Source organism: Sus scrofa, chromosome 8 (genome assembly GCF_000003025.6).
Source record: "Sus scrofa isolate TJ Tabasco breed Duroc chromosome 8, Sscrofa11.1, whole genome shotgun sequence".
Taxonomy (NCBI): domain Eukaryota; kingdom Metazoa; phylum Chordata; class Mammalia; order Artiodactyla; family Suidae; genus Sus; species Sus scrofa.
The window spans coordinates 126,038,479-126,054,285 of NC_010450.4; the positions used below are offsets into that span (position 1 = coordinate 126,038,479).

The window sequence follows — 15,807 nt, forward strand, 5'->3', positions numbered from 1 at the left end:
ATTTGGAACAGGATTGGTAAAAACCTTTTCAAGTCTTCATGTGTATAAGTCCCTGACCCTGTTCTGAAGAGAGGACCAGCTTAAGGTTTCTAACTTTGGAATTCCACTGGAAAAGGATCTTTGAGACACACCACAGAAAGCTTTGACTTTCTTCTACCAGTGCAGTGAGTCAATTCAAAATCTTCTTTAAATCAATAGAAGGCATAATTTAATGGAAAACTCTATGTCAATGTTACAATTTAGAGAAGGCAGTAAACCAACCTCAACTTAGCAATTCCAATATGGGGGACAACATGGCAGAGACTATGAATGAAGAACTATGACCAGTACCTTTTGAATGCCTGCTTGGGACTCCAGAACGTTATTCTCTGATCCGTTACTTCGGTTGATCATCCGCCACATTTGGGAATACATGCTGTCCCTCTCGAAAGGATTCATGCCCTTCATGCGAACATGCTCATATACTGCAGAGTCCAGGACAGTGCCATATGGGATATCTGTTTGCTTGGAAAGGTCCTGGAGAGACCTTAATTATTGGGGTAGAAGAGACACAAAAAAGAGAACTAAATATTTTCAAGAGGAACTAAAGTTAAAGGAAGCAAAAGGTAATATATGTAAATACAAATGTTAAATTGCTTTTCTCATTTTGCTGTTTCTTAATATTAAGATGCAATATAAAAGGGAATTGCTATAAGGGTATATGGCACTTACATGGATTATGAGAAGACAAAAATCGTTACTGAAGGAATGGTGGAAATTTCTAGTGATAGGGCAATGCTATTTTTATAAACATTCACTGTAAAATAAATCTAGCAATCCCATCAAAACAAAGACAAATGAAATTATATTGCTAGACAATCATATAATCACTTAGTTTTTAAAAAATTTCAATATATTATAAGCAAGCTTTAATGCTATGTTCTTTCAGGTGGTAAGGCTTAAATATTTTTATAAAATAATTACATTTTGCATAAACAACATGTTCTGGGTAGGTTTATACTTAAAAATTAGTATTTGTAGACATTTCTCCAAGGAAGACATATAGACGGCCAACAAGCACATGAAAAAAATGCTCAATATCCCTGATTATTAGAGAAATGCAAATCAAAACTACCATGAGATACCACCTCACACCAGTCAGAATGGCCATCATTAATAAGTCCACAAAGAACAAATGCTGGAGGGGCTGTGGAGGAAAGGGAATCCTCCTGCACTGTTGGTGGGAATGTAAACTGGTACAACCACTATGGAGAACAGTATGGAGGTATCTTAGAAAACTATGCATAGAACTACCATATGACCTAGCAATCCCACTCTTGGGCATATATCCGGACAAAACTTTCCTTAAAAAAGACACATGCACCACATGATCACTGCAGCTCTATTCACAATAGCCAAGACATGGAAACAACCCAAATGTCCATCGACAGATGGTTGGATTAGGAAGATGTGGTATATATACACAATGGAATACTACTCGGCCATAAAAAAAGAACAAAATAATGCCATTTGCAGCAACATGGATGGAACTGAACTCGAGACTCTCATACTGAGTGAAGTAAGTCAGAAAGAGAAAGACAAATAACATAAGATATTGCTCATATCTGGAATCTAATATAGGGCACAAGTGAACCTTTCCACAAAAAAGAAAATCATGGACCTGGAGAATAGACTTGTGGTTGCCTGGGGGGTGGGGGAGGGAGTGGGAAGGATTGGGAACTTGGGGTCAACAGATACAAACTATTGCTCATGGAATGGATTTACAATGAGATCCTGCTGTGTAGCACTGAGAGCTATGTCTAGATACTTACAACTCAGCACGACAATGGGACAAAAAATTACGTATACATGTATGTGTACTGGGTTACCATGCTGTACAGTGGGAAAAAAAAGTTTGTTGGGGGAAATACCAATAAAAAATAAATTTAAAAAATTAGTGATTGTAATAGTCATTATTGAATGGCTACTACACACATGCTGGGCAACTGGCATACATTATCCTTATAGCAGTGCCTCCTTCTCAGAACTATTCGCCCATTTTATTTTATTTATTTACTTTTGGGACATGGTGTGCAGTGGCTTGATGTGGGATCTCAGTTCCCAGACCAGGGACTGAACCCTGGACATAGTGGTGAAAGCACCAATTCCTAAACACTAGACTACCAGAGGAACTCCCTTCACCTGTTTCATAGATAAGAAAACTTAAGTAGAAGGAATAAAGGACTAGCTCAGTGTGGCACAGTCTGTGAGAGATAGAGAAAGAATTCAAATGTAAATCTGACCAGCTCCAAAAACAACAGTATTTCTACCGAAAGAAGCTGACTCTTATTTCTGCATTTCTTTTGCTAGATTTGCTTTAAGTATGTGTGTGTGTGTGTGTGTGTGTGTGTGTGTGTGTGTGTGTGTGTGTGTGAGAGAGAGTGAGGGGGGGAGAGGGAGGGGGAGAGGGAGAGGGAGAAAGAGAGGCTTCCATTTGTATTCAAATAGAATAAATTTCATGCTTCTGGAAAGCTGAATATGTTTTCACCTTTCTTTTTTACAGAATCTTTAGTATTTCCAAATCAATCTTTGAGTTACAGATGGTCTCTGCTTGTCATGGGTTGTTTCTAAATTGGTGGTCAGTTTCCTTATATTTGAGTTTCTGAGCCACTCTATACTTTCAAACTTGGAGAACCAATTACCACTTCACTGGAACTCATTGAATTTGTGTAGGCGTCCAACTCTAATGACTGACATTTAAGAACAAATATGTGTCTTTGGCATACTGTTCAAAATTAGATGCTGGCACGTTTCAGACTCACTAACCTCTGAGAATGGGAGCAGATGCTTTGAAACACTATACCATATTTTGAACAAGAACAAATACTCACAGCCCTCCACAATCATGGACCATGAATCTCATGTTACATACACCTCTGACCTTTTGGTCTGTTTCTAGATGGAGTTTGCTAGTGATTTCCTAGGGGTCTTTGCAACTAACACTAGCATTGGGCAAAGGTAGAGGGAACACTCTTGCGGATTACCAGTTTCTATCATGTGCAAAATTGTGTTGCAAGCAATCCATTATGGGCCATATTTGTTAGAGGAATATTTGTGCCAATTTCTAATGGTAACTTTCAGCAACATTTAATTTGCATTTTATTGAGTTTTATGTTGTTGATGTGTATCATATACCCTATGGAAAGGAGTGATTCCATGATAATTCCTTTTTCTCTACACTTCTGCCTAAATGATGCATTTAAAAATTACCATTTGAAAGGAAGAATTTTCTGCAACATTCTACAGCTGCTGAGCCAATTCTACCATTTGTAAATGATACAGCGACAGTATAAATAAATAACAGAGGGCAGAAGTAGGAATGAAAGTGAGCTACAGGTAGCTAGGGTTCAACCCAATATCAGATTGACATTGGCATTTGTTCCTGGGCATATCATAATATTGTCTTGGTCATAGTTGAGAATTTTGCTTCAAAGGGACCGTTTCCTTCTTATTTACTACTGTTTTCAGTCGTAGGAGTAAAACTATACTGAAAACATTAATACGTTAACATATTTCTCACTGTTTAGCAATGCTCTAAACTGGTAACACTGGGGAAAGAAATGAAACATATCTATCCAAGTTATGATAGCAGGCCTCCTTTGCTCAGTATCTATAAATACAAAGGCAAGGTTAGGTAGAGGTACAGAGCTTGAACTTTCTAGAAGCTGAAAGTGCATGGCTAGAGAAGGCCATGTTAAGATTCATCAGAAACACTCCCAGGATAGGAATGGCCACTTGCTCCTTAGCAATTTTGGCAATCAATCTCTCTCTCTCTCTTTTTTTTTTTTTTTTTTTTTTTTTTTTTTTGCGTTTTAAGGGCCACATCACAGCCACAACAATGCCAGATCTGAGCTGTGTCTGCAACCTACACCACAGCTCACAGCAACAGCAACGCTGGGTCCTTAACCCACTGAGCAAGGCCAGGGATTGAACCTGAATCGTCATACATACTAGTCAAATTTGTTACTGCTGAGCCACAATGGGAACTCCCTTGGCAATCAATCTTGATTACAACTTTCAGATTTCCATTTGGTGAGATCACAGTGTAGGGTGAATAATATTTATGCCTATATATAACTGGTTTGCTCAAATAGTCATACTAGTAAAATACTGCTAAATAAATGAATATTCCTTCTCAGATTTCCATGAAAAGAAAATTGAAATCAAGTGTTGGGATCTTGAATGTAGTCAAGTTTCTGTGCCATAGCATCACCTTAAATATTAGCTTTAAACCTGAATATAGAATATGGGCAGGATTTTAGCTACTGAAACTATTTTTCACACAAAAAATTTTAAAGCAACATCTTAACATGTTGCCTGTGTGAAGTTCTTGATGTCAAAAAAGGCAGTTTATTTTCAACATATTTCAAATTTAGTATATCAGAGTATTTTGTAACTTAGAACAAAGGTATGTTCCCTCTAGCTTTGCTTCTGATATCAAGTTCAGCTTATAAATTTGCCTTGAGATATGCTTGCAATAAGAATTACAACTTGTCTGATTCAGCATCATTCCATTATAGTACAGCAAGATAGCACACCAAAGGTGACAAACATAAAATGAAGCAAAATGCAGTGGGCACAAATAGTTTATAGAAAAAGAAGGATGTTTTAGGAGCCCAACAGAGAAAGGGAGTGCCTGTTATAAGCAGTAATTTTTTTATATTCATGCTCATAGGATTTTAGAGCAAGATCAGCAGAAAAGCTATGGTCTATATTACAAGGTCTTTAAAGAAATCAAGTAGGTTATTCCACCAGAAGTAATCCTCAAAAAATTATATCTTAAGGTTAACATCTGCGTAGATATGGTTTAGCCATGCCAAATCACTGGTTTAAAGTATAAAACAATTCTAAAATAATCAATATGCACCTAATATGTAAATTAATTTACCTAGGCAAATATTGACCTTTTTGGGGAACAAAGTTCTACTTATTTTCAACAATGATGGCAACACAACAAAGAGGAATTAATCCTCTAGTTAATTTTTAAATCTAACACAGTTTTAAGCACAAACCTATCCTTAATAAAGAAAAACCTGTTACTAGTAACCCAGGAAGGATTTTCTCTAAACTCTCTAGAGTTTTGTGTGTGTTTTAAACTGGACAGTAGGTACAGATAGATGCTAGAGACTTTACTGACCCGAATTCAATGAAAGAACAGCCAAGAACCAGGGTCTCCAAATATTAGTAACGAAAGGAACAGGGAGTTTTCAAAGCAGTCCAGTAATCAGATCTCACTGTGGATGCAAGAGTTTGGGATAGTCCATGTTTCAAGCCTTGTAACTAACTCTTTCAACGATTCTTCATTTGGAATCTATCACAATGTAGAAGAGCTTCTGCCAAAGCATAGGAGGCTCTTTATTTGTTTTCTGAAAAGACCCATCTAATTTTTCTCCTCTGACTCTGTCACTAATTCCTGTCACCAACATAGCAGGGATTCCATTCCAGAAAAGGACTACTACAATGTAGACCAACCTCTCTCTGGTTTCGATTTTCCTCTCAGAAATACACTGATACTGCCAGGAAGAGCTCTAAATATATCTGATTTCTTTTATTTTTATCCTCCTACACAACTCTGCTTGGCTATAAAATATAGGACTCACACAGCAATGGCAGCATTAGTCAAAAGATGAGTGTCAGGTCCAATGTCAAAATCTCTGAAGTTCAGTAGTCACAAACATTTTTTAACACCTTATCTGCCAAACCATTTTTTTTTTTCTTTTCTGATTATCTTGCCAAATATTTCTTTTGGAACTCAACCCTTTGCACTACATCCTGAGCGTGAATTTTTTTGACTAAAGCATCTTGAGTACCCTCATCATCTTTTTGCAAATCTAAGTCATCCTGTGGGGACCAAATAGAATACCCATCAGCCCTCTGGCCAGACTCTAAAATGGAGGAAGTAGCCTCCAGTTCACCACTAATTTTTAGGAAAGCTTGTGTAACTGTTGGCAGATCCAAGTTAAACTGTTCCATTGACTGCCAGATGATCATAAAGGCAGGTTCCACGTCTGGTGCAGAAACTTTGTCTTCTTCCTCATCAGACCATGTTTCTGAGACTTCCTCAGGTGTGGGGGGATTGTCATCACACACTGTTCTGTGTATTTTAAAATCAGGGGTCCCATCCACCACAATCTCCTCAAACTCCCAGGTGGCTTCTATAAGTATCTTTTGGACTGCTGCTTCATTCTCCTTGACCTCTTTACAAATTCTTTTTCAGGCAAGTCTGAAGTTCTCATCCTGTGGTTCTCTGCCATCAGCAGCCTGGGGAGTTTGCTCAGCTTTCCCTTGAATTTCTGGGAGGAGGGATTCGCTAGGACTTCCCCAACAGGTCCTTGTGCTCTTGGCCCCACAGGCACTTGACCTAGCTGTCCTTCCAGGCCTGGCCATGAGGCATGGCCAGTGATGGAGCTGAGCGAGTGGGCATGTTCCTTCTGGTGGGTTAGGATGGCCACGTTGTCCATAGCCATGAAAAGGATCCCCTCATGCATGCACTGCAGCTCAGGCTTCTCGGGTCCAGCGCTCTGGCCTGCAGTCTGGGCTTGGTCTCTAAGGTCTGGTCGACCACCAGCTAGAGCTTCTCCTTGCACTCCATGCAGTCCAGAGTGTACAGCTAGTCACTGGGCCTCAGCCACAGTTTCCTCTGGCTGGGCCAGGAGCACACCCCAGCTCCTGCACTGGGATCCCTGCCACTGTCCTGCAGGATGAATTCCAGAGCTGTTGCTTTGCCATGTAAAAGGACATGGAGCTGCCATCCTCCCTCGTGAACAGAGTGGAAGAATAGGTGGGCCCACTGAATTCTTTTTTTTTTTTTTGCCATTTCTTGGGCCACTTCTGCGGCACATGGAGGTTCCCAGGCTGGGGGTCCAACCCGAGCTGTAGCTGCCAGCCTATGCCAGAGCCACAGCAACGCGGGATCCAAGCCACGTCTGCGACTTCCACCACAGCTCACAGCAACGTCGGATCCTGAACCCACTGAGCAAGGGCAGGGATTGAACTGGCAACCTCATGGTTTCTAGTCAGATTCGTTAACCACTGTGCCACGATGGGAACTCCAGGGCCACTGAATTCTTGACCCAAATCCATCACCTCTATCATAGATGACACCAGGCACTGGAGGGGCTGCCTCCTAAGATCATCTGATGCACACAGCCTCACCCTGACATCTCTTTTTTTATTAATTGGCCGTGTTCTTCAGGCCATAGAAGAAATGGGAAAATCTAGAGCATTCTTAATGGAACAGGATCCTATGGGGGCTTCCCTGAATTGACCCCCACCCATGTCTTCCTCCTGTCTTTTGACTGTAGGAAAAACTTCAGTCAAAGAATAAATTTAATCAGAGAACTGAGAAAATGCAGAAAGAAAGGAAAAACAGTCAAGCAAGACTACATAATAATAGTCTAGCTCTTAAACAAGTCAGGGAGCTTTAGTTCTTCCTCAAGGACTATAGATAATATTCCAATCTGTGTCTTTTGAGCTGTAAAAAAGTCCTATCTTGTAAGATACTGAAACCGCCACCAGGCGGAGAAAGTTAACTATATGCTGCCACAAGCACATACACCCAAACCTGTTGGACCCTTGAGGCTGATGCTACTGACTCCCAATTACCTCAGCACCAACCAATCAGAAGAAATGTCCACAAGCTGATCACACCCTGCTCTTGAACGCTGTAAGACTCCTCACCACCCCCTCCAGGGAGGGGCAGGGTTTGAAGGTACTAGCCTGCTGTGGCCTCTTTTGCCTGGCCAAGCAATAAAACTGTTCTTTTCTATTTCACCCTAAACTCTATCTCCACATTTCTATTCTGCAGCAGTGAACAGAGGCCAAATTTTGGAAACATTAGCTATTCATATATTCATACTAATATATTCTCTTTTTTTCACCTAACCACACAAAACCCACATACACTCAAATAACACTCAGCAAATGATTACTCTTTGAACCCGAGCCTTCTTCTCCCAACCCCACACCCCACCTCATGCACACAGAAAAAAAAAAAAATGAGTGTCTTTAGCTATAAGAGATGGAAAGATGAATGGATAAAGAAAGCAAATGCTTTGCCCCTCTAATGTGCCTTATTTTCTCAACATCTTGCTGAGATTTTCTTTTATTTCTTGTACTGGTCCTATACGACTAGCAACCTTTAGGTACCAAACAACACTCCCTCATAGGTAAGTGATATTTTATTACATGACCATTACATATACTGAGAAACTACGTAATTTAGGGCACGTCTGTGGAAGTACATTTTAGGAATTTGAGTGGATCTAGGCTGACAACAAACTCTTTCCATGAGAAAAATTAACACTTAAAACCCTTCAAACATTGAAAATTACTTTTGATACACATGATAGTCTGACATCAGCTATATCTGATAGCAATAGCTTTGATATTGGATAGGTCAGATTTTAAAGTCAAGTAGGTCTGTGATTTGTGAGCTGTGTAATGTTAGGTACCTCTGTTAACCTTACTTTCCTCATCTACAAATGGAGAGAGTAATAGTGTCCTCTTCAAAGGACCTGTCACAAAGGTCTTTCAAAGAGGACTTGTCACATCAGCATTCGATCAAGCTATCTACTATTTTTGTACAAAGATTATTATTAGAATGAGTCATCTGTTAATAATGCCCTATATAATGATTTCTAATGGATTTTTTTTTTAATGTGGCAGGATGACCCCTTATATTGTTGAAGAGGAGATTCATGAGTTGGAGTTCAATTACTGTCTCATCTCCTTTCCAAGTACAAGAATGTATCAATCTAAGATACTAAATGGTCATAACTTTCTTCATAGCAAATTCTATGGGGCATTTATATGACTTCATTCATAAAATTATGTTATAAGAATGTGTTGCTATTTACTTACATTTTTAAAGTGGTGAACTGGTTAAAAATCTAATGTCTATCTTCTCTGCAGTGAACATTCAGTCATATTTTTACCTATTTTTCTTTAATAAGAGAATAGCTCTTATCTACATAAACTTTCAAATAAATCTCATCATCCCATCTTTTCCATACATCTTCCCTTCTTCTTTCCCTCCCTCCTTCTTCCCCTTCTCGTTGTCTCTTTCCTCCCTCCCTTTTTCTCTTTCTCCTTCCTTCCTTCCTTCCTTCCTTCCTTCCTTCCTTCTTTCCTTCTTTTCACATCAAGCCTGGTTGTATGGAATGCTCACCAACAAATGACAAGAGTGAGCTGCCAGCTTTGGCTCTGGGGAATTTCAAGTCTAAGCCCATTTTTAATGGAATGTAACATGTCAATACAAGCTATCACATCAGAAGAATTTTTCTTCAGGGGAGAGAAATGGAACGTGGTTGACAGGATGGGTGCTAGCTGCTTCAGGTAAGGGGCTGACAGTGGAAGAGAGACAAACAAGTAGAGATACATTCAAAGTGACCTCCAACTCGTTCAGGCTTTTTCTTCCCCACTCTCTCCCCACTTCCTTCCTCTAGAAGCTAACTTCAGCATCTGCCAAAAGATAGGTACCACTGTAGCTCCAAGAGCCCATTTCAACCACAAAAAATGCCTGCCTGATGCATGTTTTTTGGTTGCAGTGGCTGAGAACTGTTGTAGATACAGAGGCAGATGTTCCAAGCAGGAGCAGACCTCCAAAATCTAACACTTAAAAAACACCTATATGCCATAATAGAAGGCCGGCAGAGTGCACACGAGTGTCACTGAGACCTAAGAAGCAGAGAAAAGTGTTAGAAAATAGGTTTCAGTGGTCAGGTGAGGCAGGCCTGCCACTGAGAGGAACTGCTAACCTCTGCCCTGGGCAACCTCTTAGCTTCTAAAAACAGGGGTTTTGAAGATGCAAGGATTTGAGTTTTCAGCCTCGGACAAATTATTTAAACTTCTCCAAATTTCTTTTCCTATTTAATAGGGGAAATAATATTATAACAAGGTATCTGGAGGTTTGAAGTCTCTTTTGATATAAGACACTTACCTTAGAACTTACTCTTCAAATACTCAATTACTGAGAGTTGCCATCATTAATTTATTACTATTATTACACTGTTACTTTGTTTCCTATTATGATTTCTAGACTCGCCATCTTTTATTTTTCCCACCAATTAGATTCATTCTCAGCCAATCCCTCTTTGTCACCTGTGGCATTTTTATCCAACTTTGCCATGCCATCTAATCTCTTAACAAGTTTTGTACATGTTGCCTCCTAAATCTTGAGAAGCTGTCACTACCTTTGCCTTTCCATTACCAATGCCCTCATCATTTCTACCTAGGAAGTGATTTCTAAGCTTTGTCCTTATCTCCACTCCCACCTACCTCTAATCCATCCTCCACACCACAGCTAACTGTTCTTTCTGATATGCAAATCTGATCCATCCCTGCCTTATTTAAATACGTCCTACACACTCCACTGCCCTTAGAAAATGATCCAACTCCATAGCATTCAAAATCCTTCAAAAATTTGGCCTAAAAGTTTTTTTTTTCCATTTTCAGAAATAACCTTTTGCTTCATTCATATTCATATCATAGGGAAACAGACCATTTCATCATTCCTTGCTTGGTAGGTGTTTTCTCAGCACAAGATCTTTCCTTGTCTTTCTGGTGAATTTTTTCCCTTCAAGATCAAACTCAGCTGCCTCTTCAGGGCTCTTATAATACTTGGAATATATTAACACTTTGGCATTGTGTTTTGTCTCTTGAAATTTTACTTCATTTACCTTATTGGAATACACGTTGCTGATTCACATGATTTTTTTTAAAAAATGTTATTTATTTTTTATTCATATTGAAATGCAGAACCTAGCCCAGAGTCTGGAAAATAGTAATCAATGAGGTTCATTTGTTTTGGCTGCTCTTCTTTACTAGAAAAATGCTTTCATCTTGGAAAACCAGCATTCCCATTAAACCAGCACTGTATAAAAATGGGATTTTTGCTATATATTACCAGCCATTCTGTGAGTGACTAATCACAGTCAGTAGTATTCTGCAGCTAAAACAAAACACTTTAAGAGAGCTTTGGAAATTTTCTCTGTATCAAAATCAGGTGCCAAAGTTTTATCTGACCACTAGGGAACTTCTTTACAAAATATGTTGCCATGTATGTAAAGTAAATAAATTCAGAGGCAAAGCAAGTAAAAAGAAAAACAACTAAGACTGAAATAAAATAAATATTTGGAAAATCTGAAGTATAGTGCAACATTCTGGTAGACAAAGGATCCAATACAAAGTAGAATGTCTACTTCTGAGAGGGATACTTATTTAAGCAGTGTGGAGACAAGGGTGACAATTTAGTGTTTGGTTTGATGAGTGATCCCTGACTCAAATATCAGAAGCAAGCTGAAACAGTAAACAAAACTGCTCAACTAACTCTGCTAAGTGAAATGATTAAAAAATATAAAGAAGTTATTGTTTTCGTACTAAAGAAGAGATTAAGTACCAGAGCAAAGACAGAATAGTCACCTTTGGTAATACTGAATGTTAGTGTAGAAAACTGAATTTTGGAATTTTTTCCTTCTTTCAAGGATTGGGTATTTACATAAAGAGGAAGAAGTCTCAAGAACATGAATTTCTACTTATAGGAGAACAGAATAAGCACACGGAAAAGCTTGCCACCTTTCTATTTGCAGTGTAGCCAATGGCCACATGTCGTTAGAGAAACCACATTCTGAATCTTAGAAGCTCCTTCTCCTCAGTGAAGTTTTCCAAACTCCTCAGACACGAGTTTGTACAGGAAGTCTGATGACATATAAGGGTGTCAGGGGTAAATGGTGGGGTAAGCAAGACTCTAACACTCCCTGACGTCAGAAGGAAACGTGGTTTGCATGATGGGCACTTCATGCTGAAGACCTCAATGAGAGCTCTTTTAAGTGCTTGAGGGCTCCCACTATTTAATGAGAGCAGGCTTAAGAAAGAGTTGAATGTTCTTTAGCCCAGTGATGCCAGGTTTCTTATTTTTAAAAGATTAAAGTGAAAGTCATGTTGGTGGAAGAAATACAGATCCTTCATAAAAGATTAAATTATGTCGCCTGAAAGTATAATTTACGGGGCAGGGTAATTCGGAAGGACCCCAGCCACAGCCATCCCTACTGAAGAGACTGTATCAGCACAGAAGTGTTTTTGTCTTTCTTCCTCTAATGCTGTCAGAAAATTTTCCTTCTCAAGATAGCAGAAACCTGATATCTGTCAGGCTGGAATGATATCAGACAGAGTAGAGGGCTAGGACTTCTTTCCTTGTGGAGACAAGGAGGAGATGGATGGAAAGTGTGCTTTCTAAGAGGGGCCATTGGAGGACCAAAGAGGATTGAGGATTGACAGAGGAGAATCAGTGGATGAGAGTGGTTCCATGTGGGATGCTTGGATAAGGCCTGAGTGGGACCTCCTTCTCCAGTCCTTCTGTTCTGTCCCTCCCCCCCCTCCTGTCTGATATCCTTCACACGCCCTCACACCCAAACTTGTGTGGCACAACAGAGTAAATTAGATAACAGACAGATTCAGGCCTTGTTCTCTGAACTTCTTTAGGATAATTATCTGACCTTTAAGAGCTATTTAAATATCCATCAGACTTCCGAACATGCTCGGTCCTGAAAAAGTGCATGAGAGTGCTCACAAAGAGGACATTCCACACACTGTCCCTGTGAGGGGTTACCAGGCATGGGGGATTACATCTCAGGGGGTGACTCTGAAGTCTTTTTTGAGAAATTTGGAATATTTCTCCCCAAAGAGTAATCAGGGGCACCCCTGTCTGCCACGTGGTATAGATCAGATGGTCAGAGTTAATACTGGACATTCATATAAAATAGATAGACTTGAGATAGACGAATGTCATAGACTGGATAGGCAACACCCTCCTGCACTTGGAGAAACTTGCATTTCCCATACACTTGTAGCACTAATTATTAGAGAAATGAATATCAAAACTACCATGAGGTACCACCTCACATGAGTCAGAATGGCCATCATTAATAAGTCTACAAATAAAAAATGCTGGGGAGGGTATGGAGACAGGGGAACCCTCTTACACTACTGGTGGGGATATAAACTGGTCCAAATATTTTGGAAAACTGTATGGAGGTACATCAGAAAGCTAAATATAGAACTACTGTATTATCCAGCAATCCTACTCTTGGGCATATATCCAGACAAAACTTTCATTCAAAAAGATACATGCACTCCTATGTTCATAGCAGCACTATTCACAGTAGCCAAGACATGGAAACAACCTCAGTGTCCATCAGCAAATGGATGGATTAAGATGTGGCACATATATACACTGGAATACTACTCAGCCATAAGAAATAACAAATAATGCCTATTGCAGCAACAAAAAGAATTAGAGATTCTCATACCAAGTGAAGTAAGTCAGAAAGAGATAGACAAATAGCATGTAATATCATTTATATGTGGAATCTAAAACATGGCACAGATGAACCTGTTTACAGAACAGAAACAGACATAGAGAACAAACTTGTGGTTCCTAAGGGGGAGGGAGTGGAATGGATTGGGAGTTTGGGGTTAGTAGATGCAAACTATTACATTTAGAGTGGTTAAGCAATGAGGTCCTGCTGTATAGCACAGAGACCTATATCCAATCACTTGTGATAGAACATGATAGAGCATAACATGAGAAAAAGAATGAGTGTGTGTGTGTGCGCGCGCACGCGTGTGTGTGTCTGTGTATATGTATATATATGTGAATGACTGGGTCACTTTGCTGTATAGCAGAAATTGACATAATGTTATAGGTCCACTATAATAAAAATTTTTAAAACAGTTGATTCAGACTTGTGGATATGATAGGTTATTTTCGAGAACTCAGGGGAGGAGGAAACACTGTCCTTCTCGCCACTATGAGACAATAATTAATAAAGGTGATGGTTAAATTCTCTACAAAATGACAATGTCACATAAATGTGAGAAAATTGTCATCTGAAAATCTGATTGTCTTGCCCAACTTGTTGATTCATATTATAAGCTAGGAACTAATTTTGTCATGTCATGAATCCTGATGTGTGGCAGACATTATATTTTTCCACCTGCTGAGAAAATGATCATTTATAATCCTGTTCTCTATTTTAATGGCCTATGATTTAAATAGGTTTTCATCATCTATATATCTAATAGATACAGATATAGATATACACTAATTAAGCAAAACCCATTGCAAAAGGCTCAGTATTCTGGGAATCAATGGCTATGCAGTTTCTTATGCAGTTTTTTTCCTATATATCATGAAAAAGACGCAATATTTAGACAGGACAATATGAACAAATATGAAATTATCCTAAATTTGTATGGCCAGCATTTCATTAATTTTACCAGTGGTCGTCGGTTAATTGTAAAATTCATGTTAGGACAATATCCTCAAGTAATCCATTAGACTTGGAATAGTGGATGTTTATCTTCCTGTATCATTGAAAATACAGGAAGAACTTGACTAATTCCCATGAATTTCCCTGAGGATCAACAAATTTCCAAATGATGTTAAGAAAGAATCCTAATACAATCATAACATCAGGGAGTTGAAAGAGTTCCTGGAGGTATCACATAATTTGATTATGTTTCTTAAGGCACATAAGCCATCCTTCAAAACTGACTTTATTTTTCTTCCTAAGGCATTTTTATGACTTAGAAAACTTAAGACCAGGCAGTCCTTTTTCATGCCTAACCTAAAACCCTCTTCTTTCACACAAGCACCTCATTTTGACTCAGCCAAATGGATAATAGCTACTTATCACCTCTAGGGCACTATTTCTCTATGTAAGAAAATGTTTCTTTTTCTTTTCTTTTTTTATTTTATAATGATTTTTATTTTTTCCATTACAGCTGGTTTACAGTGGGGATGGATTGGGAATTTGGGGTTAATAGATGCAAACTATTACATTTGGAATGGATAAGAAAATGTTTCTTTTTCATTTTCATCCTTTAGCCTTCTCTTTGGTGCTAAATCCGTTTAGTTTTACTCACAGGATCAATTACTCCCTTTTATACTTTGTAATTAACTAAGCCATCTTTTTTCTCTTCTATTGCAATTTTTGCATAATTTATGGACCTTATAAACAGATTATGGTAGTTTAAAATTCCCAAACAACTTTCACACTGTGAGGTGACTTTGGTCATTTTCTTTATAAACACCAATGCTACATTTCAAATTTATAATTGACAGATGATTCATTTTGAAACTGCCTTCAGCTCCTAATTTTGACTATCACAGATTCATACACACACACACCGGGTTTGTTCTTTCTTTTTCTGAGTGAATTATCACATAGTTGTCCCTATTAAACTTCATCTCACTTCTAATCAACTTGTTTAATTTGTCAAGGTCCTTGTGAATTCTCACAGTGTGGTTCTAGTCAATAATCACCCCTACTCAATATAAAGTAATCTGCATATTTAATAAGCTTACTCCCTATTTCATACTTCAAATCAACACTGAAAATGTTAATTAGAATCAGGGCCAGCGCTGACTTATGGAAAAAACTATTCAATATACCCTCCAAGGCTGACATTGAACCATTGATCACTACCTCACAGCTGGGCCACTAACAAGCTGAGATACAATAATACACATTATTACTACATAAAACAATGACCCCAATAAAATACAGGGTGGATTCAAATGAAGAATCAATAGTAATTTGAAATTTTTTTTCCTATAAGGTCTTTTAAGGACCTCAAAACGTTAATCACATTATCAAATTATTCATGGTGGAAATGACTGGAGAGAAAGAACTTATCAGAAATAGCAGTAGGAGAGTTCTTGTTGTGGCCCCGTGGAAACAAATGAAACTAGGAACCATGAGGTTG

General features: G+C 38.7%; 1 protein-coding gene and 1 pseudogene across 1 annotated transcript in view; both read right to left on the reverse strand.

Annotated features, from left to right (window-relative positions):
- GRID2 (glutamate ionotropic receptor delta type subunit 2) overlaps nucleotides 1-15,807 on the reverse strand; it is a 1,309,423-nt gene that overhangs the window by 217,284 nt on the left and 1,076,332 nt on the right. The window contains 1 exon segment of the mRNA XM_021100736.1: nucleotides 331-526. Coding sequence (XP_020956395.1) covers nucleotides 331-526 — 196 coding nt within the window.
- LOC110261990 lies at nucleotides 3,953-6,892 on the reverse strand (annotated as a pseudogene).